Source organism: Megascapheus bottae, chromosome 16 (genome assembly GCF_031878675.1).
Source record: "Megascapheus bottae isolate mThoBot1 chromosome 16, mThoBot2.hap1, whole genome shotgun sequence".
Taxonomy (NCBI): Eukaryota; Metazoa; Chordata; class Mammalia; order Rodentia; family Geomyidae; genus Megascapheus; species Megascapheus bottae.
Genome location: NC_143524.1, coordinates 23,649,621 through 23,674,718, shown reverse-complemented (window position 1 = coordinate 23,674,718; position 25,098 = coordinate 23,649,621). Strand labels below are relative to the sequence as shown.

Here is a 25,098-nt window from a genome sequence, read left to right as displayed (position 1 = left end):
CATGTGCTTTATTTTATTATTCTTTATTATTGTACATTTATTAAGAAGAGAAGAAACTCTGGCTCTCTCTCTCTCCATTCTTCCATTCTCTCTCTCTCTCTCTCTCTCTCTCTCTCTCTCTCTCTCTCTCTCTCTCTCTCTCTCTCTCTTTCTCTCATCATTCTTATCTTCTAAATTTGCCTGTAATCAGGCAAAATTTACCCTCCTTACAGGTATAAAAGCAATTTAAAAATCACTCTCAGTCATTTGTTTCTCTTGCCTTGGTTTAATTCCTGTTCCCTCCCTACCTCTTGCCTTTCTGTTCACATTTCTTCTCCTTTTATTTTTTTATATTCTGGCTTGAGAACACACTAAAACTTGAAGAGAAACTTTGAATGTATAACTGTGTTTTACAGTCACAATCAATTGCCTTCAAATAGTGAGGGAACCTAGTCTTCCTCATTCAGACAATTTTAGCCACAAGCAGGATCTAGTTTCAAAGCACAGATGCCCATTTGAAGTAGGATAAGCATGGCTAATTTCTTCAATGAGAAAACGATGATGAATGGAATGAAAAATAAAGACATCCTGAAAGCTAGACTTTTAAAAAAATGTTTTAAGTCAAGAAGGTCATCAATTTGAAAATATTAGCCAGAGAATATTTCAAATCACAGAGAGGAGCTTTCAGGGAAGCTAAAGTGATGGCAAGTGCAAAGTATGCCTTGGAGATAGGTTGAAATATAAACCACATAGTGACAGAAGCAACTTTATATCCTGGCTATCCAGCTGCAGAGCTCAGTGGGAGGCCATGGAATCCCAATGTTAACAGTTAGCTCCTTTGTAAAACACAGGGCAACAGTCACAAAGGTCTTCACAATTTTCCTTAATAAAACCTGATTCTCAGTTGCAATGGTATTTAAATCCTTAATGATTGTCGTCCAGTCATTTTATAACTGAAAACAAACAAAGGGATGTTTAAAGCTGCACCCCAAACTTGCCACACAAGTATTGAGCTAGGTAGAAACTTATTACAAGGAGGCATAGTTAATTTGCACAGTTCTCTGTATGTTATGCTTTGATGAAAAGATTATTAATTAAAAAGAAACCATACTCAAACTTTCCCTTCCATATGAAATGATTTCCCTCTAGCCTCAGATTTTTTTTTTTTTTTTTTGGTATAAATGTGAGAACACAAAAATGGGAGTCTCCATTGAAGTAAATTGTTTTACAAAGTCATTTGTTTCCACTTGGCTTAAGATCCTTAAGTCTTCCCTTTGGACAGAAAAAAAAAAAAGTATAACACTCATGTTTTAGTTTCCCATCTATTACACTTGCCCATTTCTTGACATTGTCTCTTCCATGAGAAAAAGCAAATGCCAAAGGTCATCATTTGTTATTCAGTGCATATACTTAGCTGGGGTTGCCCTAGAACAGTGTACCTTTCCTTCTGAAAGTAGTTTAAACATTTAAGCCTAAAGTACAACCAATGACAAGGCTGCCTGCTGGGTCAAGTAGAGGTTTTCCATACCATTGCAGGACATTTAAGGACTCATACATGTTCTCTGACTTCCATCTTAAAAATTCACCAATCTTTAAGGCAATGTCTAAAGACCCAGTGTGTGGTAGTGCACATCTGATATCCCAGAATTTGGAGCATGGAGGCAGGAAGATTTTGAGTTGGAGGCTTCTCTAGACTACACAGTGAGACATCTAGGGAGCCTGGAAGATGATTTGTGAAATAGGACATCTACGTTTGTCACTGAAACAACTGACTTTTGAAGACAATTGGCATTGTTCATTTATTTTCAAGAAAATAAGGGAAGCAATTTCAAAATGCTTTTTTTGAACCATATGCCTTAAGGATGCTTCTTAAAACCCCAATTAAGTATGAATTTCAAACTGGTATCTTTTATAAAAAATGGTAACTCAAGTTTGATGTTTTGTTTTGTTTTGTTTCAATTATGTAAGTCATTTTCTGTAGTCAACTGCCTGAAAAGCTGCAGATTGCTTTATACCTCCAACCAACACTAACTGGCATTTACTCTTAGTAAGCAGAAGTTGTCACAATCGACAGAAAGTGATTAGCAATCACTTGCTACACGACAGGAAACAGTCTTAAAACTCCCATTTACCCCCTACTGAACCAATATCTTAGCTCATTCTAGAGCCCTGAGATGAGAATTTCTCCAGCAACAACATAAGTGAAGATTGGAGCCCCAGCTCTACAGAATGAGACAAATTTGATCACAAAGGAAAATGAAAGCAAGCACCCTAATACTACCTCAAGACACGTTAGTTGGAGAAAAACAGCCTGCTTCCCATCACATTTTATGATAAGCAAATGAGATTGCAGGCAATGTAATTTCACTTATGTGATTCACTTACAAGCAATGCAAATGCAATCTTGCTGATTACATTTAAAACAAAGGAGTGAATCTGCTTATTTATAGAGCAGACCCATAGTCATGCAAAAATCATGCTACTCCCTTAGGGAGGGAAGGGGGGAACAAAAAGAAAATAATCTGGCAGGGGACCCTTTTCAGCTCTGCAGAAAGAAAAATGATGTTAACTTGAACCCAAGGCTGACCCAGTATGTTTAATAATGTGGCTTCTCAGTGCCCTCAATAGAAAACAAGGTCAACAGTGTGAGTAGTTGTTAGCTGAGGTGTTCAACACACATGCAAATATGTCCACTGTTTTATTTGCTTTTTACATAGTTATAGAAGGGTTCCATAAGCATTTTCATCTTGGTTTAATCTGAAACCTTCATTTATCTGAGGAGGATGTGTGGATATGGGCATTTATGTATATTTGTACATAGACAATATACATGCAATTTCTAAAGTGAAATACAATATACAACAAATATATTCACTAGTTAGACTTCTCAGAATGACTGATTTCTGAACTTCACTATCTACTAAACTGATTCTGAAGAATTTCAGAGCTTTCTTTTTATTGTTTGTTGTGCTGGCTCTGGGACTTGAGCTCAGGACCTAAGCACTCTTCCTTAGCTGTTTTTACTCAAGGCTGGCTCTTTACCATTCGAGACACAGCTCTACTTTTGGCTTTTTTGTGCTTAAAGAATCTCACAGTTTTTGCTCCACGGGCTCCTTTTGAACCACAATCTTCACATTTCAGCCTCCTGATTAACCAAGATAACAGACATGAACCACCAGCTTCGGCAGAGAGCCATCATCTTAAATCATTGCCAAAAACTAGTGCTTTCAATTAATTTCCCTAATATGAAGTTTAACAGTTCAACTGAATATGAAGGATCTTTCTGGAAAAGATGGAAACCTACATCCTGAGATGCTCAGATTTTAAAGATTGAACAGGTACTACTCAGCCTCAATGGAAACAATATTTAGCTGCCAGCCCAGGCACCAACATCCAAGGCATTTGGCTACAGCATTATCGACAGAGCTGCAACACCCTAGGCAAAGAGAATCACTGCCAAACCAACTTGGACCCAGCTGCAGTTATAACATGAAAAGGTTTAATGCAATACTTCCCACCTGCCACAGCATTGTCCAAGAGGGAAATTGCTGCAATGTTCCTTGTGGAATGACTTGTGGCCACAGGGCTTCTCAATCCTAATGAGGAAGATACACTTCAGTAGTCTACCAAGTGGTGCCAACACCAATTATGGATAACAGAAGCAATTTTCTGTGCTATAACACCACTTCTTTTTCACCCGATTTCTCATTTCTAAACAATAACCTCTGGGACCATCTCAAAAGCTAAGGTGCCTTTGAAGTTAACCTTTCAACCATAGACAGGTCTCAAAAACTAGATCCAAAGTGAACTTTGAAAATTTGTATTTGATTGACACTTCCAAACTTCTCTCTTCATGTCTCCAAACAGAAAAGTTCAAGAAGCACATAGGCTTGCTCATTTCCACGCAGTACAAGCCACGGTCCAGAAGCCATCTAAGTTGTTAGGAATGTGAGCCATTTTCCAAGCCCATGGCATATGGCTACACTTTTCTCAACTCCCACATCCCAGCAAAAATGCAACTGTTGTCCAAGTGTGCCAGTTTCCAAGTAGGAAATGTCAGTGGGTGTCTGGAATCCATAGGTCCAAAATATGCAGCCAGACTTCAGAGGAACCAAGAGACATAAAAGTGGTAGGAAGAGACGATATTCAACATGAAAGCAAAATACGATTCTCCAGGGCAGAAAATAGCTGCTGCTGTTTATTTTCAGTGGAGGCTGCATCCTATATGAATCCTAACTTTCTTTTAGGTTGGGAGAAGAATCAGACCTGAAGCCCCTTTGACTATATTGGTGCATTTCTGCAGAGAAACATTAGGAAGTAACATTTAGTGAACCAGGAGAGATGTCACTGAAAAGAATTATTTTAGATGTGTTCTTGTAGAAATTTTCCCTCACTTCTCCTATTCAGTCAGCATTTATTTTCTATCCCAAAGTATAAGTTCCCAAGGGCCTACACCTCATTACAGGTCAGAAGGAGACATATTGTATCAAGAATCAGCAATCTTATACAATTTCAAGGGGACATTCAATCCTTTGAACTGTCTGTTGGCCATGTTTAAGATTCTTAATCAAGTTCCCTCACAATGAGGAGAGCTTTTCACAAGTGTAAAAGGAAATCTTGATATTCTATTAACAATGAAATGCTAGCTAATGCCAGTATCTCATGGCCATAAGCCCAGCCACTCAAGAGACTGAGATCTGAAGAATCATAGTTTGAGGCCAGCCCAGGCAGAAAAGTCTTTAAGACACTATCTCCCATTGACCAGTAATACGCAAGTGGTAGAGCCATGGACAAGCAAGCTGAGCATGCTGACCTCAATTCAAGCTCCAGTACTGAGAAGATAAAAATAAATACTAATAATTTATGATGATTTTTTATCAACTATCATTTAATTGTGGTATATTTGATTGCTTCGATAGTAGCCTAAGACTGAGTGATTTATAATTCTACTTTATCCTACCTACTAAACCTAAGACATCTGTTCATTCATTCATCCATCAATTATGACTTCTTTATGTGTCCATCACTATGGAATAACTTTGGGATAAAGGGATAAGCAAAATAGAAACCTTCCCCTTGCTGGCACAAGGACTTGAACTCAGGGCTTTGTACTCTTTCCCAGATTTCTTGTGCATAGTTGGTACTTCACCGCTTGAGCCATGACTCTAGTCCAATGTCTTACTGAATAAGTAGATATGGACTCTCACAGAATTTTCTGCCTGGATAGAAATTTGAATTTTTTTCTCAGTCTCCCAAGTAGCTAGGATTACAGGATGTGCTACCGGTACCTGGAAGTAGTATTTTCCATCAAAATGATGCCCAACTTTCCCCAGACACCCCCATTCATCTCCTCTCTGTCCTGCAGGTGGGCTCCAAGCTCCACATAAGGACAAGCAACTTTTCCTTCCTCTTTTTTATTTCAAAGTAAAGATGTTAGAGGGCTGTTGAATCTCAAAGATAGTGTCAATTACATAAAGCTAAAAAGGAGAGCTGCCAAGGAGCCACCCTTAAGACAGTGATGAGCACATGACAGGAAATGGCAGGGGCATTTTCAGCAAACTTCAGAGAGGAACCCTGAAGCAAATAAGGTAAGCCATACAGTAGTTCTTAGGTGAGCATGAGCACATCAATGGGCTGGTGACTCTCAGAAGAGAATTGGAGAAAGAGCCTGTGAGTTCGGAACAAACACTGACTAAGGACAAAAATGACAGAAGAAATTCATCCTGCAGGCTGATTATTGATGTGCCAAAGATGCATTTTAATGCTAAGCACCTGGGCACAGTAGAAAAATTTAAGATCGGCCAGCATGAATCCTGCCCTTACAGTGCTTCCAGTTCACAAAAGGAAATGTTGGTATCTATTGGATATGCCCTTATATTTGCAAATCTAAATTTCCCAACAGAAGTAACTGGTACTGAGCAAGCCTATTAATTTTGTCTTTGTCCTGGGATTAGCCTCTAAAGAAGATCTTTGACCAGGAGATGGTACAGACACTGTATGCTAGCCTGGCTAGAGGAGAGTGGCCTCTTTTTTGCTATGTCTGTAACTTTACCCCAAACCTCGTGGTAATCTCTCTGGATCTTGTGAGATAGAAAGATATACATCTAGGAATTGCTTTATATTTTTCTTGGCCCAAACTGAACCCAAGATGTTCGATAGGTATACATCCCCCAGTTACACTGAACACTTTCTATCTTCTAATAAACATCCCTGCTAAGAGCAAACACCTTCTATGAGACCTACCATCTTCCAGGAAATGTCAAAGGTCAGATATGTAAGTCAACTGATTTAACCTTTGCCAAAGCTCTTTAAAGAACATGATAATTTACAGATCAGAGCACAGAGAAGCTAAGTCACATCTCAAAGTCACACTGGTGGTAAAAGACAGACCCATATTCAAACTTTGGGTTCATTTCTCAAACGCGATACTCTTGATTCTCCCTCTTCAAAAATAAACCTTTAGAATACATTTCTAAACCCTTTAGACTTATTTAGTAACTAGTTATTAAGGCTTATATCTTAAATTCAGCTATATTTTCTTAGTTTACTAGACATTCACATTTAGTTTTAACACCGAAGGAGACGGATGGAAACAAATGTGCCCAATGTTATGTGCACAGAATGTCTTTGTGGAGCCCTAATCTCATTCCATACATGAGCAAACAAAATACATAAATCTAAGCAGATTGGTGGTTCATATAAACAATTCAGACCTTATCGAGCCTTTCTGAACTGACTCCAATTCATCAAAAATGTAGGAGCAAGTTATATATGGCACTCTCCATTAACCGAAGCACACCAATAAATTCCCAAAATGCAGGACTCAGCACCAGAAAAGGGGGGCAAAGGGTGGCGAAATCCCCACATAGGCCGTGGAACTCCATGCAGCCCGAAGCCCTTGTCTCCTCTGTGAGATCTGGAGTCATGCATAATGCAACACTGCAACTGCTAACAGCAGGCGTGCACCAGATAATTTACACTTGTTTTTATGGACACTACGAACTGATCTTTGAAGCTGTCCCTAATGAGATTCCGCTTGGCCCTAACAGCATCCTGAGAGAATGTTCCGGTTTTCTTGCTGGCATCCGGTGCATATTTATAATGCAGAATACAGGCTCATTTAAATTGTGCGTGTGGATTTTGGGTGTCTTCCCTATTTTAAAGAAAGATTTTCATCTACTAAGAAACAACTGACTCTTCAATTACTAGACCCTACTTCACCTAAACAATGTCACTGCCAGTTGCTACAGGCACTTTTTAGGGTCAGGTCCTGGTGCAGGACAGGACTCTACCTGTGAGGCACAAAGCTTCAACTCTACTCCTGCACTCCAGTCCACGGACTCAATTAGGTTTTCAGCCAAAGGGCATCTCCAGAAAGGCTAATTGCATAACACCATCCTGAGCAGTCACAGCCACAGGGAAAGTTAGTAAGAAAAATCTGAAGTCATTCACCTAAATTAAAAACTTGCTGCCCCCAAAGGGCCTGGAATGCAAACCTCCCTGTCTTATTATCTCCTCTCTCCTCTCTTTGAATTTCAGCCCCACGTAAAATTCTTTCTTAAGCCTGCTACTTCACAGCATATTTTTTTTTCTGATCACTTGGCACTCCAAGAGCTTAAAGTTTAGTCTCCCATAATTAAAACTCCATCACACACTTACTCTGAATTTCATTTGTTTTACCTTCAAGTCAATTTTTAAAAGGTTTTCAATGGCTGTAACAACCAATGTTGTTATGATAGTTTTATCTGTATTTAACCCAAATCACAGACTTCTGTCAAAACAGTTGCTTTAGAGGAGCTCTCAGAGTTTACTGTTTTAAAAAAAAATACATAGTAAAGTTGTCAAACACAGTTCAGAATAAAACTGGCTTACATTATGCAAAATTTAGGATTTTCCTAACAAGTGTGCTATAGTCATTGTCTTTGTTTCATTTGAATGCCACGTATGAGAGGAGGGTAGTGAGCAAGATTATTGATAAAGAGGCTGAACTGTATTTAAATTACTTTCATACTTCAAGCCCATAGTTGTTAAATCCCAATAAGATGAATAAATGATCATTTTACAGGGCAAGAAAGCATTATACTTCCTAATGTCTTAGTCTTTAAATTATATCATTATATTACCAGATAGGCATCCCAAAGCTTAGAGTCAAGTTGAAAGTGAAACTTCCATATTTTTCCTCGGTTAGAAATGAGTTTGCAAAGCCAAGAGCCAACTGCAAGCAGAACAGGTTAAGGCATTAGTCTATGAGTATCAGAAATACTCACTCTGAGCTTCATCCAGCTCCATCCTGAAATAAAACATGGGAGACTTACATAAGTTATCCCTTTTATAGCCAAGAACAGCATCAAGTGCAAGTGCATGCTCTCCAAATGAAGGAATGATAACACAGCATCAAATTCTTGGGGAAGCATTTCATCCTTTGAGTTCCTGCAAATTCAGCTTCCACTCATTCATTCAGCAGGTATCTGTTGTGTTTAAAATGTGCCTTACACTATGACATGTTGATACAGATGGCCAAAAATAAAAATACAAAAAAAAATTGCTGTTTCATACTACTTAGAGTTTAGCAAAAAGCATACCTTCCAAAATGAGAAATACACTCATGATGCATACAATCAAGGGGAAGCAGTGCTTTAAATATTATGAATACAAAAAGGAAGACAAGCATCCAGACACATGGGTATGGGATTCCCTTAAAAAAGTGAAAAACTGGAGAGTAGAAAACAGCTCTCAGGAAAGAAGTCGAAAGAGCAAGGCTACTATTCCGAGCATCTATGTTAAAGGCAGTGGACCAGCCTTCTTCTCTCCTATACCTCTCAGAACCTCTCCACTTTAAAAACTAAAAATTCAACAAACATGCCTAGAAAGCTGGACTTCTAATGCCTCTTTCCTTCAATGTCAGCACTAAATCCAGACAGTTTTGAAGACCTTGGGAAAAAAATCAGTGGACAGATCACCAAAGTTGGCACTAACTGTTGCCAAATGTCTGGCTGGCACCAATGTACAGACTAAATTGGCCATGAAAACCTCACTGTAGTCTTTCTCTTCTCAAAGGAAATAATTTTGTGATCAACAATGAGGCTTACCCAGAGGCCAGGCTTACAGGGAGGCCTTGAATTCTGAGCTTAACTCAATTGAAGGGTTTAGGGCAAGAGTTTCATGTTTCAGATGTGCAGTCAAGTAATCTGATCCCATCAGACTTTTAATGGCTTCTAAAAAATCCAAAGTGTTAAATCCTTTTCCCAGCCTCCCCCTGTGCAATCAGAGGTGCTTTTTTTTTATACCAGTTCTTCCCATCCTCCCCTTCATCTCTCACTCTCATACTCAAGCCATTACTAAGTCATTAATTTAATGCATGTAATACTTTGTTTCTGAATTCTCAAGTTTCACCATCATCTGTGATCTTAGGAAAAAGGAAAAGGAAAAAAGAAAAGCAAGGAAAGGATAAGGAAAGAGGAATGTTTTAAGATGGTGCTTTGATTCAGGATTATAAGACTATGATTTTGATTCCTTATAAACCCAGGAATAACATCCCCACCGGGGCAAAATTCACAAATCCTGGGAAAGGCAGACTGAGTTACACTGTTACAGACAGCCTACAGAGAGCAGAGGTAAGTGTGAAGTCTGTGTGCCTAGTGTTCACGTTAACAAGGTCTTGATTCCTCTTTCCTGGGGTAGAATCCCTTGGGAGACAGTATGACCCTACATAATTCTTGAATAGAATAAAACAGATGCACCAAACCTATGGGCATGAAACTGCTGGGACTAGAAAATTCATGCTCTAGAGGCAATTATATGAACAACATTATTAATAACTGAGTAAATAATATAAATGCTGCACTATGTACTTAACCAAGCACTAGGGACTTCATGTGATGTAATCTTGCTGTTACCTTTTGAAGCCTATTAAGATCATCACCTCTGTAACAATGAGACATCAGCATAGCAGAGAACTCCAGAGTACATATGCTATGAGGTAGGGTGGGGGAGAGAGGCAGACTAAATTCTTTTTTTTTTTTTTTGGCCAGTCCCGGGCTTAAGCTCAGGGCCTGAGCACTGTCCTTGGATTTTTCTCAAAGCTAGAGCTCTACCACTTGAGCCTTTGCACCACTTCCGGCTTTTTCTAAGTATGTGGTACGGAGGAATCAAACCCTGGTCTTCGTGCATGCTAGACAAGCACTCTACCACTAGGCCAAATTCCCAGCCCGCAGACTAAATTCTTTACATACTTTTTTAACTTCTCATATGATGATGTCTTGTGTTTTTAATTGTGCCCATATTTCTGTTAGCAACAATCATTGCATACTTAAGCTCTCTCTTCCCCCAAACACAAGTATTCATATTCTTTCTCTCTTTTTCCTTTCTCCTTTCTTCCTCTCTTCATCTCTTTCCCACCTCTCTTTCTCACTTTTCTCTCTCTATTCTAATTCTATCAATTCCTATCTCTCCTCTCCCTTTCCCCTTCTAGCCTGCCTCTCTCCCTCTCTCCCTCTCCCTCCCTCCCTCCCTCCCTCCCTCCCTCCCTCCCTCCCTCCCTCCCTCCCTCCTTCTCTCTCTCCCTCTCTCCCTCTCTCTCTCTCTCTCTCTCTCTCTCTCTCTCTCTCTCTCTCTCTCTCTCTCTCTCTCTCTCTCTCTCTCTCTCTCATTTAGCTCTTTATTAAGACACCACATCCAGCAGAGGCTCCTGCAGCCTGGGGTACAGCACCTCACAAAATGGTGCCCTGTGTTTATAATGTGACAGGGCCCTCCCTGCGGAGTGTGAGATCATGACTAACATGCACTAATGGCCAGAAAAACTCGTTTTCATTCCACACTTGACAAAATAAACACCTCATAAAAGCAGGTACGCAGAAGCCACCTTCACCATGGCCTGCTTGGGTCTTAATAACCTTTGAAAAAGAGGAGCTGGCTGAAGGGAACAGACCCCAGCATACACAAAATGCCCTTGGGGCATAGAGAGCTTTGGATAAAAGCAAAAGCTCTCATGTAAAGTTAAATTGTTTTCTTTCCTCCAGTAGGGCACCTCTCACTAACACAGACCATTGCTGCATTTGCAAAGGTCCTTTCAGTGCAAATCCTGGTTGAATTAACAGAGCCTTATATGAAAAAAAAAAAAAAAACCAGAAAGAAAAAAAAATAAAAGCAGGACCCTTGATTGCTCTGGATTTTGAAAAAGACTCATTTTATTTTCTCTTTTATCCACAGAAAACAAAGCTCTTCTTACATGTTGGAAGAAATATTTCAAAACATTCTCTCCCTCTCTTTTTTTTTCCTTTCTCACAAAGTACAGAATTTATGGTAACAGATAATTAACAACAAATGACAAACAATCTGAGCGGTAAAGGTCCCAGTTTGTTTGCCAAGATGATGGATCAAATTCCAAGATAAACAGTGGAGTGTGCCCACAGCCATTAACATCACTGTGGGGTCAAGATGGGGAGATGAAAAACCTACTAGCCACCCAGCACCCTGGGGTACAACATAGAGCAAACACTGACCCTCTCTTGGGGTACAACTTCTGGTCTAATTCTCAGGAAGACCTTTGGTAGTGAAGGAATAGCAGTGCTTACAGCAATGCATTAAACAAAAGATCAAATGCTTTCTATCTCATGTGGGGGAAATCTTAGCTCCTCTGTGCTGCAGTATAGACAATTTAGGAATTAATATCCTTATGTAAGGTCTCTATATTTCAAGAATCTTTCAGATTCTTCTTTTTTCTAAGTTTGTGAAATCAATGTAGGTTTCAGTGCTGCCCAAAATGTGAGGCTTAAGAATGAAGTGAAAACAAGTCAACCTGTAAAAGTCAGGATTTGAACTGGACATAAATTGTGCCTCCCTAGTTACTAACAGTTTGGCAAACCTTGGAAAATCACAACTTCCCATCTTCTTAGATGTCTTAAACGCCAGTTCATAGTTCACTACTTGTCAAATGGATTCCTTAAAAAGACAGTTAAATCCAAACCTGAAGTTTTGAATTACCTAAAACAGCCCCTTAAAAAAAAAATTGTTTCATCTCAGAGATCAAAGCAGGCCAACATATCAAAAGTTGCTATCCTGATCTTTTCAATGGCTGAGTTCATTGGTATGTTAAATCACTTAAGTCAACGTGCAATTTTGTCTCATTTCCCTGTTGACTGATGTTTATGGATACTGACCTTCCCTAGTATTAAAGCCAAAGCTAGAAATATCATACTATCCAAGAAAGTTGCAGTCGCAGGAATATATCCAAAGTAGTTACAGGAAGTCCAAGATCACGACAGATTTCATGGAGTAAGGGTCCATTTCCTGGTTCACATAGCTATCTTTTCATTCTTACTTCCTGTAAGGAGAGAGTTAGATAGAGATCTCTCTTGTGTCTCCAGTTAAGGGCACTTAAAATGGAAGCTTCCATTTGTGAGAGTTCTGCCCATGTGAACATTTCATCTTCCAACATACCATGATTCTAAAGATTTACATTTTTTAGCATGTGAATTTTGGAAGGAGTACAAATACTGAGTCTAGAGCACTACCAGGACCAAAACACAAAGTCGTAAAAACTTTTTTTTTTTACAAATAGAATGTATTACAGTATACAATAGGATAAGAAAAAGCCATGAGTAGGATTGTTGTGTTTTTTTTTAATCTAAGAGAGGGGGGAGGGAGGGAGGGAGGGAGGGAGGGAGGGAGGGAGGGAGGGAGGGAGGGAGAGAGAGAGAGAGAGAGAGAGAGAGAGAGAGAGAGAGAGCTGGTAAAATGTCTGTCAGAGCAAACAGCTAAATCTTTCAGGAAATTAGAGAAGCAAGCTATGGCCACTTTGCTGGTAGGGGACTTAATTTATTTTCTTGATTTCAGCTTTAAGTCTTTGTCAAAATACATTTGAAACTTAAGCATACACTATGTAAAAGATTTGAAATTGGGTTTGTGGAAAAAAACACCTAAAATCAAGTACAAGTAAATCACTTTGTAAAGCCAATCAATGTAAATGCCAAAACAGCCTACAGCAATATGGAAAAAGATGTTTGTCTAATCCAAGAATCATCAAATCTTTGGGCTAGATGGTTCCATAGTTGTCTGTACAAGAAATAAATGAGTGTGAGTAGAGTCTATGATATGGAGTAGAATTCTGTAATTTTTTTCAAAGCCACAAGGAATGACAGGATTTCTATAATGATCTAATTCTCACTTCGAATTTCAAAGCACAGCATCATCATATCCTAAAAATGTATCTTTTTATTGAATAGTGATGTTAGTTTTCTCTTTCTCCTGTATTGTATTGTATTGTATTTATTATTTTGATGTTGGTCCTAGGGCTTCAATTCAGGGTCTAGGCATTGTCCCTGAGCTACTATGGCTCAAGGCTATCACTCTACCACTTGAGCAACAGCTACACTTTCAACTTTTCTTCGTAGTTTAATAAAGATAGGAGTCTCATAGACTTTCCTGCTCGAGCTGGTTTTGAACTACGATCCTCAGATCTCAGCTTCCTGAGTAGCTAGGGTTACAGGTGTGAGCCACTAGCACTGGCTAGTTTTCTTATATTTTTAAAAACTTTTCACGGCTTTAATGCATAATATTAGACTACAAAATTTAAACTAGCTAGATGTACTTATGCATTTTGATTTGTTATAAGGAATAAAAATACTGGAAAATGTACAAATATGCTTTTACTTATTTGCCTATATGTTATCATTTTACAGAGACAGTGACTGAAGAAAATAAAGCCCTCAAAGCAAAACAAAACAAAAATATGATCACCCAAATAATTCAAATGCCAGTAAATACATTTCTTCTTCACAGACTTAGTATTTCTACACACAAAGCCTCCAAATATATACTGTATTTTTTAAAGACACATTAAAATGGCAATCTGGAAAAGTGTGGCAATTTTGTCCATACTGATAAGGAACGAGTAACTGACTCATGCTATAGTAGCCACTAAAACATGTTGCTTCTGGCATGTTATAAGAGCTGAAAAAGGAATAAAACACATGAAGGAGAGCTAAAGAAAGACTGAAAAGCAAGAGCATGCGGACCTTTCTAGAAACATTTTGGAAACACTTGAGAACTCCTGAAAGTGTCTTTTACAAGCCATGGGAGGCCGAATAGTATCACATTTACAATTTACATTTTGTAAGAGATGCTCAAATCCTAAAACCTCAGAATTAAAATTGACTACATCAAAATGGATGGAAAGTAGCAGGAAGATCTGCACACAGACCCAGGAGGTGATGGCTGCCGAATTTCAAGGCACATCCACTTTGGCTGCACTTCCTCTGGGATTTTTCTTCATCCTCTAAAATGTAGGTAACTTTCAGAACTCAAAATCTGGGTGAAAAATTCCTAGCTAGAGTTTCTTCTATTTGTCAAAATTCTTTTCCTTCACTGAAAGTCAAGTCATCAGAAAACAAACAAAAAATACCACTGCCTAGTTGTGCAACCATATAGCTGGGTTCCTCAGAACAAATCCATATGAACATGCACACACACACACACACACACACACACACACGTCTAATTTGAGATTGCCTTTTTAATGCTTGAATGAAAACAAAGAGCTCTATAGAATAAGAAAAAAAAGTCAGCTCTGAAACCAAGTCTTAACTGTCACGGACCACCAGACGGTCCCCTCAGGGAATAAGTAGGCAAAAGAACTTATTTCTAAAAAGAAATGAGAGTAGAAAAGAAAAATACCCTGTGTTTATATAGAGTGCAAACTAAAAGGGCGATTCAGTATCTCCGAGACAAATTTCAGATTGCAAACATTAAAAAAAATTATGGCCATGCTAATGTGCAGGCCAGTGATAAATCTGTAATGAGAAGGAGGAAGTGGCTAACTGAGAGAACTGTGTATGTAGATATTTTTCTTCTCAGTGAATGCAGCTCAACTACATAACAAAGGATGAAAGTCTACCTTGTTAATAAAGGGCCATGGTCTTGAGCCCCAGACATTTATTCATTCATTGATACTCCTGTTCCTCTGTGTGAGTTAGAAGTCATTTGTCTTCTCTCACAGCACATCCCTGTGAGTATTCTTTCTGTGAAGAACATCACTAATCACTTGGGATTCATGTTCTTAATTTTAAAGAGATAAAAGACACAAGAAATAGGAAGAATTCTAGGCATGTCAGGATGAATAAGGATGATGCTCCTAGTCTAACTGCCAAAATTCACAAAGGCCTAACTTGCTGATGATACAGAGCAGGGACCCCAACAGGAATACAATCCCATCTCCCAGAAATGCTGCAAGCAGCTCCACCACAGCAAGCTATTTTCTTATTTATTGATCTGGTGTACGTTGCTGGCTTCCAAAAATGATTCTGAGGATGCTCTTTAAATAATTTCCTTCAGTGATAAACCTACAAAGATGTTATTAGAACATCTCCCCCTCAGGAGGAAATAAAATTATACTGAACCATCCCATAACCTTTGTCCTCTTCCTTGATTGTGACAGAAACTACATAACAGTGTTACCCAAGGAAGTGAGGCCAGGAAAAAGGACAAGATTTAGGGCAGAGTAAGTCTTTAATGCAAAAAAACAGAAGGACTTAGAGACTACTTCTTACCACCTTATAAAATATTTTTATCATAAAATATAGTTGAATATAAATAATAATAATTATTATATAGAAGTATATAAAATAAGAAGCAAAAGATCATTACCCAATATTCCATAACCTAAATTGACTCTCAAGTGTATTTAGTAAATATCACCAGTAATAATGGTATTTAAACATATATACACACACACACAGTGTTTAGGTACTGTATGTATATATAAGCTTATTTATACATACTTAGACATACACAAATGTTTGTAACTAAATGACCTCTTTTTCCCTTTTTATTGTATTTTATTGTCAGGATAATATATAGAGGGGTAACAGTTACATTCATCAGGTAATGGGTACATTACTTCTCATATTTGGCACCCCTTCTCATGTTTTTGTCCCCCTTCCCACCTTCCCATCTCCTCCCAATCATCTTGTTTACCCCTCTCCTTCCGTACTTCAAATAATCAAATAAAACATATATACAATATACTAGAAACAAAGTCAGATACAGTAACCACATGAGATTAACCATAAGTGGAAAAAAGAAAAATAATTTCACATAGTACATTAAGAACAACAATCACAAAGATAAATGACCTCTTCTTATAGTGCTCTTCTATGAACTATTTTTTCAACCCAAGATATCTAATTTAGAAATAAACATTTACTTCCTAGCATATTTGTGTTGTTGTTGTTGGTCTTGGGGTTTGAATTCAGGGCCTAGGCACTCTCTCTGAGAGTTTTCACTCAAGACTAGCACACTACCACTTTGAGCCACAGTACCACTTCCAGTTTGGGGGTAGTTAATTGGAGACAAAGAGGCTCAAGAACTTTACTGCACCAGCTGGCTTCCACCCACAATTCTCACAACTCACCCTCCCTTTTAGCTAGGATTACAAGCATCAGCCTCTGGTGCCTGGCTCCTAGAATATTCTTGAACTGGATAAATGTGGATAAGACACATGAACAAAACAACATAAGATCACTTTGTGTGTATGTGTGTGTGTGTGTATGTGTGTGTGTGGGTGTATGTGTGTGTGTGGGTGTATGTGTGTGTGTGTGTGTGCATATGTGTGTGCGCGCACATGCGCGCGCACTGCTGTGCCAGTACCAGTACTTAATACTCAGGATCTTGAACTTTCCACTTTCACTGGGATATCTTTCTTCACAGCTGGTGCTTTGCAATTTGAGCTATGCCTCCAGTTTGGCCATTTTATGTGGCGATATTGAGGCATGAATTCTGAGTCTCACATTCTCATTTGTCTTTTGAATTTAAGGCTGACTCTACCACTTAAGGCACACTTCTACTTCTGGCTTTTTTTTCCTTTATTGGAGATAAATGTCCTATGGACTTTGGGCTGAGTTGGCTTTGAACCACAATGCTCAGATCTCATTCAAAGATCATTCTTGTTTTGTTTTTGTTTTTTAACTAATAGTGCCCACACAATGCCAGTGAATACTGTACAATGCAATAACATGTAAGTTTAACTTATCAGGGTTGATACGGACAAGCAGTTAAAAAAAGGAATATACAGCTAGTAGATAAGGTCATAGGTATTACCCCATCTATATATCAAGTATTACAAGCATCATCTCCATAATGTTGGAAAAACACCTTCAGTGGCATTAAATCCATTTTACAGGTGACAAGACTAAGATCCAGAATTTGTGCATCATCATCTAAGCAAACCAGAAACCTAAATTATCAGTGTCTGTATACCCCTTCATTTCACACCCCAATTTTTGGCTACGGTATCCTCCTTTTCCAGTTCCAGTGGCAATCTTTGCCCTCAAACCTGGTTAGTCATGACTAACTTTTGATGCTACTGACATTGGTAGGAAAGCTGAGACACTAATAGAGGGCAGAGTTCAGATGGAGTAAGGCTACGGATTCCACAGGGCAGGCTTTGGCTCACTGGATTCCTTCCCCTTCGCAATGCCAGCCCTTGTGGAGTCAGTAGAACCCAGGGAAACCCTCCTAGGCTATTTATAATCTTGACATACACTAGGTCAAAACATCTGCTGACTCTGACAGTCTAGAAAACCCCACTGGTGCTTCCATGGAGCTCTGCTGGTAAATACTCCATGTAGAAGAGAGAGCAAGACTTAGCAGTGAGTTTCCTCTTTATCCTTTTACTTATTGACTACTAATGTCTAAAACTGATGGAGACAGTTTAGAATTAGAAGCTCAGCATCAATAACAAAGCACAAATGATAATCACTTATATTGGAAAACAGACCAGGCACTCTTCTATGAAGTACTGAGCCCTTTAACCACACAATCACATCCCACTATACAGAAAGATAAGGAAAGCACAGAGATGTGAGGACATTCCCCAGTGGTTTGGTAACATAGCTAGTAAGTGAAGCCACCAACAATCTGATTCTACTGGTGGCATTGACCACTACATGACACCAACCCACTATCAGGCCAAAATCAAGAGTTAAGATCCCAGGAGTGCTAGCCTCTGAAGGAAGACATAAGCAAAAAAAAAGGCAGCTAACACTGAAGGCAGCATCATTTGATTTTAACTTCTCATAACAATCCTTGAAAGAAGATGAACTCACCTCAGTTGAGTGACCAACCATGGGCATTTGTCCAGACTAAGAAGTTTCTCATAACATGAGATTTGCAATGCTGAAACTAAAGAGGCCCTACTAATATAATTGCATAGTATTTTATTAAGTCTCCAGTCAAGATAAACTCCTACAAAAATGGTGTTTTCAGTCCTGCTTTGGTTCTTTCAACTGAAAAAAATACTCATTAAAAAAATCATCATTAAAAATACTGAATAAGGGCCGGGAATTTGGCCTAGTGGTAGAATGCTTGCCTAGCATGCATGAAGACCTGGGTTCAATTTCTCAGTACCACATACATAGAAAAAAGCTGGAGGTGGTGCTTTGGCCCAAGTGGTAGAGTTCTAGCCTTGAGAAAGCCCAAGAACAGTGCTCAGGCCCTGAGTTCAATCTTCACAACTGGCAAAAAAAATTTTTTTAAATAGTAAATAAATCAGGCACCCGTGTCTCATGCCTATACTCCTAGCTACTCAGGAGCCTGAGCTTAGGAGGATCTCAGTTCAAAGCCAGCAAGTCAGAAGAGTATGCAAGACTCTATCTCCAATAACCAGCAAAAATGCCAGCAAGAGGTATGGTTCAAGAAGTCAAATACTACAAGCCATGCAAGTAAGTATCGAGTTCAAACCCAAGTATTTAGCTGTCCAGTGCTAGCAAAAACTAAACTAAGCTAAGAAAAACTGAACTAAGTGAAATACTTTTCTCAACATTCTACCTGGGAAATATGAAAGAATCGAATGTTGATCAGGCTAATCATTAAGTTTCAGCCATTTTTTTCCTAGGATGACCTTGAAACTCAGTCTTTCTTATCCCTTATTTTAAACTAGCTGGGATCATAGATGTGAACCACCATGCCAGATTAGGTTTGCGTTCTTAAAAGGAAGAATTTCCTCCCACTATCACAATAGATTCCAAGCAATAGTTCTTGGTAGAAATCTAGTCAGAACTAACTAAACCTAAACCTCTTAAAACCATAGGAAACGGGCCGGGAGTTTGGCCTAGTGGTAGCGTGCTTGCCTAGCATGCATGAAGACCCGGGTTCGATTCCTTGGTACCATATACATAGAAAAAAGCCAGAATGGTGCTGAGACTCAAGTGGTAGAGCTCTAGCCTTGAGAAAGTCCAAGGACAGTGCTCAGACCCTGAGCTCAAGCCCAGGACTGGCAAAAAAAAAAAAAACACAGGAAACATCAGCTCTGAAATCAATAAGCCTCATGAAGATGGCAACTGGTTCCTATTTATTCTTGTTGTCCTTACCACTGCCACCATAGCCACACCTTGCAGAAAGTCTTGTTCTAATTGCAATCTTCATACCTCACAGTTAATGAGAACCTTAGTTGTCCATTGATATAAATGCTTGCATAAAAGTAAACCAAGGCCTGGAAAAAGGAAGTCAACAGCTCAAGATGATTTATAAAACTGATTAGGAGCAAAACTAAATGGAAAATAAGCTATGACTTAAGGCAAGACACCATCACAACTAACAATAGATGAAAATCAAGTGACCATGAAAGGGCCCAGTATTTTAACTCCAATGTGGTGGTGTGTCATAGGTCTTTACAAACCTTACATGTAAGTAAAACAAATGTTCTAAAAATTTCATGAAAAATAAATGAGCAGCCATTCAAGTGAAAATACTTTTAGGAGAAAACAAAACTGCTGTGACATCTTTTAAAAAAAGCAACAAACTACAAAATTTGAAGCTAAACATTTGAAGATATTTTCCAGCCAATTTATGTTTTCTTTAGTCTAAAGGCAATACACACACACACACACACACACACACACACACATTCATATAGCATGCTTGTATTTAGTACACAAACACCTACTACTAACCAGTCAGAGATCTAGGTTATCATGCCTACAAAACAATACCAGGCTCTTATAAGGAAATGTAAGGCTAAAGAGAATGGTGAACCAACTTCCTGACAAAAATCAACTTTCAAACATCCAGAATAACAAATCATAGCAGAAAAAGTTCCCATGAAAAAAATCCCAGAGCATCCATCATAATTCCTCATTTCAATTTCAATGAATATCCCAATCAGTTAATTTATCCAATGGTCTGGAAGATTAGATAGGTAGAAGGCAGATAATAGATACATAGATAGATACATAGATAGATAATGAAAGTCACATGAAGTAAGTGACAAGCAACTGTGGTAAGAGTTATGCCAAATAGATACAATGATTTGAGTTTGGGAGAGAGGTGCAAAAGACTTCCTTATGGGGACAGACACTGAACTAACTTTGAAGACATCACAGCTATGATAAGCAGGGCTTACAGGCCATAGAAATGGGAAAGCCCAAGGTGTGCCCAGGTGGCAATAAGCCAAGCAGAGTGGCTAGAGGAGAAGGTTCAGGGAGACAGTGTCTTTGGTAATGAAAGTGAGAGAGGACATTGGAGCCTCCTGGGAAGAACTCTCTATTTCCAGGTTGGGAGAGGGATCAAAGGGGAATACAGCTGTCTATGGTGCCATTGCAGACCTCATTTTTCAAGCTTTCTCCCCCCCATCCCACTCAAATATAATTTGATCCTTCAAATTTTTCATGGTGGATCTAAACCGATCAGTTCTAGGGTTACATGATTTTTTTAATATCTCTATGCATTCACAGTTCACCCATGGAATCATATGGCCAAGAACAAGTAAGCAGACGGCTGCAGACCTGAACACCAAGCTGAACTCTTTGTCAGTCATTTTCCAAGGAATTTTGGCAAAAAACATCGTTTCCTTTGCCTGATTAGAAACAGAATCCACAGTCATTTGTGATTCCCAAACACAAATCATCACACCAAGTGAAACTGAGCTAACAGTATCCTCAAATACAAATGACAGAACATAGTTGAAGAGAAACAAAGGAAAGGAAACAGAATAAAAAGAATGTTTGAAACAAATGCATACTTATTCAGAAAGGAAAAGAAAACTTGTATTCAACTTAAAAGCTTTTCCTTAACATCCTGGATTCAATCTTTCATAATCGTGAACGTATTCTCATTAAAAGCAGGTATAAAATTCTTAGAAGTAATTTGACATTAATATTTGCAAGGACATCTTTTCTTCTTCTTCCCCCTTTTCAAGCACAGTGTTTTAGTTTTTCCAGTTTGTATAATCCTCATCACAGACATTTGAGTGGAACTCAAAATCATACTTCCAAAGTAAACATGCTGCTATTTACTAATATCCAGACAATAAAGGAAAATGCTATTTTGTTTGGTTCAGTGCTGCTGAATTTAGGAGGGCAGTTTGCACATGCATTTAAGGATGCATATGTTTAAATTTCTTCATAAAAGAATTGCTGGAGAAAAAAAGAGATCTTGTGACTTGGACATGGCAGGAGTTTATTTCTACCAGATATGGGAAAAAAACAAAAACAAAAACAAACAAACAAACAAACAAAAAACCAGTCAACAGAGTCCTAGCTTCCTTTCTGTCTTGACTATACAATAGTTTCCTAAGATCTTTAGTTTTCCCATGAAAGACTCATGTTAGACATCTGAAGGATCTCACAGAGAACAAGCATCAGGCCTTGACAAAACAAGAGAGGAGATGACCTTTTGCCCCTTCTGTCTAAAGCCCAGCACATCCTGTAACAAGACCAGAAGCAAGTTGGTAAGCCACCAGGTGCTGTGAAATCTCTGCCTCTGGCTCTCTCCCATGCTTACTCCTTAAACAGTTTCAACATGTCTTAAGCAGTCTTAGGGAGTGAGTAAAAAGTACAATTTCTGAAACCCACTGCTCTACTCTTAATCCTCTGTGCCCCAAACTGTCTGAGGTCTGTAGCACCCAGCATATGGCTTGCTCAAAACAGGAAGACAATAGGTTTAACAATGGCTGACAATTAAGCCTGTTTCTCCTGAATGTAAAGGGGATGGTGAGGTGAAATATAAGAACAGTACTACCGAAATTTTAAAGAAACATTTCGTCATGAAAGCAAACAATATTGGGTAAAGCAAAAGTAAACTAGAGCTCATAAGACACTGCCCCAAATTCACTGTGTGGCATTAGGAAAACTATCTTACCCTCTCTGTGGGCAACCTAGCACAATCCCTCGATGACTCTGAAGAGCTACTGTTTAATTGTGGTTGAACGTGCTCTGAACTGTTGAACTGTTATGCAGATACAGGGAGACTTTTTCCAGGACTGTATTTGAAACTACAGAAAGCCATCTGTTTTTGTAAATCATTGATGTCTATTCCCCTTTGCAGAATACTAGGAAAGAATAGTTTTCTTTCATTTTATTTCTGCTTTCTCGATTAGTATTTTTTTTTTCAAGTTCACGAGCATTACTTACATATGTACATGAGGCGGCTGGAATCTACTCTGGTTGATGTTGTAGTGTGTGAATGCCTGGGTGGGGTTCGAACTGTATTCATCCACCGTTATGGTAACTTTGCCTTGAGAAGGAATCCATGTGCCATCCTTCCTCTCTCTAGGCATGAGCAATTCACAATCTTCCAGAGCAAAAGAAGAAAGCAGGCATGGTGTGTTTCAGCCAACCTCTGAATCAAAGGATCTACTCATCAAAACCACTGTGCGTTTCTAGAAAAGAAAAAGAAAACAATAATATTTTATGCATGTATCAGAAAAGCACACAGGGAAAAAAATCACAAAGCACAGGAAATTTGACATCTAGATGTAATAAGGAATCGAGGAAAATCTGAATCCAAGGTATTTCCTGGTAGATCGGATAATTCTCAACTCTTTTTTCCCTGTGTGTAGTTCAGAATGGATATTACAACGGTATATGACATTGTTAGATGCCAGCAAATCATCTCAATGGAGTTCAGACGAAGATCTCCTCTTTAATTATAATTATGGCACTTAACGTGAATTACGCAAGGGGCAAATCCACAGTTGCCATGGTGTCCAGCTATAAATGGTTTGTGCTGGAAATGAAAACTCTTCTAAGCCTTCCCTGCTAATTGGAATGTTTGGTTTCAATCTGGTGTCATATAATCATTTGAACTCTTGATGCTTCAAAGGATCCACAAGACAAAATAGCAAATGTAAGTCAGAAATTCTTTGCTTATAACTAGATACTTGTAGGTAACTTATACTGACCCTATACACAGTAATTACACAGTTTCTCAAATACATGATGCCTAGTACATATGCATTTCTCCCTGGCCAAAAACTTTGTGCCAAGTGAAATCCTTCCTGGAAAGGAATCACTCCCGTAAAAGCCAACACTTTGTACACCACCCTCACCTTTCCCAATCCAGGCCTTGAGGGAACAATAACCCAGGCCACCATTACATATCCACAACCTTACTCTTGGAGCCACAAAATTCTCATTACTTGGTTTCGTGTGTGTGTGTGTGTGTGTGTGTGTGTGTGTGTGTGTGTGTGTGCTGATATTGGAGCTTGAACTCAAGGTCAAGGTGCTGTCCCTTAGCTTTTTTGCCCCAGGAGGCTAGCACTTTACCACTTAAGTCACAACTCTGCTTCTAGCTTTTGGCTGGTTAATTGGAAGTGTGAGTCTGCCTGGGCTAGCCTCAAACAGTGATCTCAGCCTCCTAAGCAGTGAGAATTACAGGCATAAACACATGCACACAGCAGGATTTTTTTCTCCCTTCCTTCCTTCCTTCCTTCCTTCCTTCCTTCCTTCCTTCCTCCCTCCCTCCCTCCCTCCCTCCCTCTCTCCCTTCCTTCCTCCTCCCTTTGCTTTCTTTCCTTTCCTTTCCTTTTCTTTCCTCTCTCTCTGTCTCTCTCTCTGTCTCTCTCTCTCTCTCTCTCTCTCTCTCTCTCTCTCTCTCTCTCTCATCTCTCTCTCTCTCTCTCTCTCTCTCTCTCCACCTCCCTCCCTCTCTCTTTCTTTCTTGTTTCCATTAGTCCTGATACTTTTCATAAGGGCAATATATTAACTGCTGCACTGGGTACAGAAATGAGAATGTTTGTCATTGTGATAGGTATGCAAAGACAGAAGAGAACAGATTCCTGCAGAGAAGCTGCTGGATTGGGTGCTATAGAGAAACACCTTACTCCTATGTAGTAGCTCTGGGAAACGCATGGTATTCCTTTAAACCGCGCGCATCAAAATACATTTGCTATGTGCCCCATTAAACTCCAGATATCTTAGCTGCTATCTCAAATAAAAATATTTTGAATAATAAGATCAGATTTAAATTTGCCATGAAACACCTTAAATATAAAACAAAAGGCAGATGGCCTGCCATAGGCCATTTATTTTATTATTTCACCACCCAGGCTTGTGTAGTCCTCCATATGCTAGCTGAGGTAAGAAATTCCAGTGTTCTACTCAAATCGCTGTGTTCTTCACGTTAGCAATGCTTGCTAAATAGCACCCACCTTGCCTGTGTTCCCCAATATACATCACACTGCCAAGAGATAAATCTCTTGATGTTCTAGCATTCTGAGCACTTTCAGGTTCTCTCCCTCTTCTTCCTGACTTCATGGGAGGTTACTGGCTCCTTTCAGCACCAGCTGATAGACAACTGGTGGTATTGGATTAACTAGGTTAAAATCTTTCCTCTCCTCTGATGTAAGATAAGCTATAAGAAGTGCTTACGAATCATAATGTAGTGGTTTTCATATCAAGTTTGCAGCTGTTTTCTTAATTCCCCCCACAATTATATTTTACTATTATTTTGCATAACAGTAAAACACAACACCTGTTTCAAATTACAGTCCTGTTCTAAGTACTGTAATTCTCTTTTCAGACACAAAGTACTGAGGCACTACTGAAGCACAGAACTGCATAATTTCATGTCGCTTGGAAAGTAAACACAAATGAAAACATCTTCCTGTTATAGAAATGACTGTCATTACAAGAATGTTAGCCATCAAAGCGCAGAGGGGGAAAATACACATTTTTTTTTCAGACTACAAGAACTACATGTTGGCATAAATTAGACAGTGGTATAAAAATTACTTGGCAATTCTTACGTTCTCCCCATCAATGTCTATTGTGTGAAATACAGAACATTTCCAAGCAAAGGAAACCAACTTCATGTCTAGACCACTGGGATTTTGCGACGACAAACTGA

General features: G+C 38.9%; 1 protein-coding gene across 1 annotated transcript in view; it reads right to left on the bottom strand.

Moving 5' to 3' along the window:
- The window catches only part of Mpped2 (metallophosphoesterase domain containing 2), a 166,801-nt gene that overhangs the window by 137,562 nt on the left and 4,141 nt on the right, over nucleotides 1-25,098 (bottom strand). Inside the window, exon 2 of the mRNA XM_090348931.1 lies at nucleotides 22,383-22,630. Within this exon, the coding sequence (XP_090205057.1) occupies nucleotides 22,383-22,528 (146 nt within the window). The 5' untranslated portion in view covers nucleotides 22,529-22,630. The remainder of the gene's footprint in view (nucleotides 1-22,382; nucleotides 22,631-25,098) is intronic.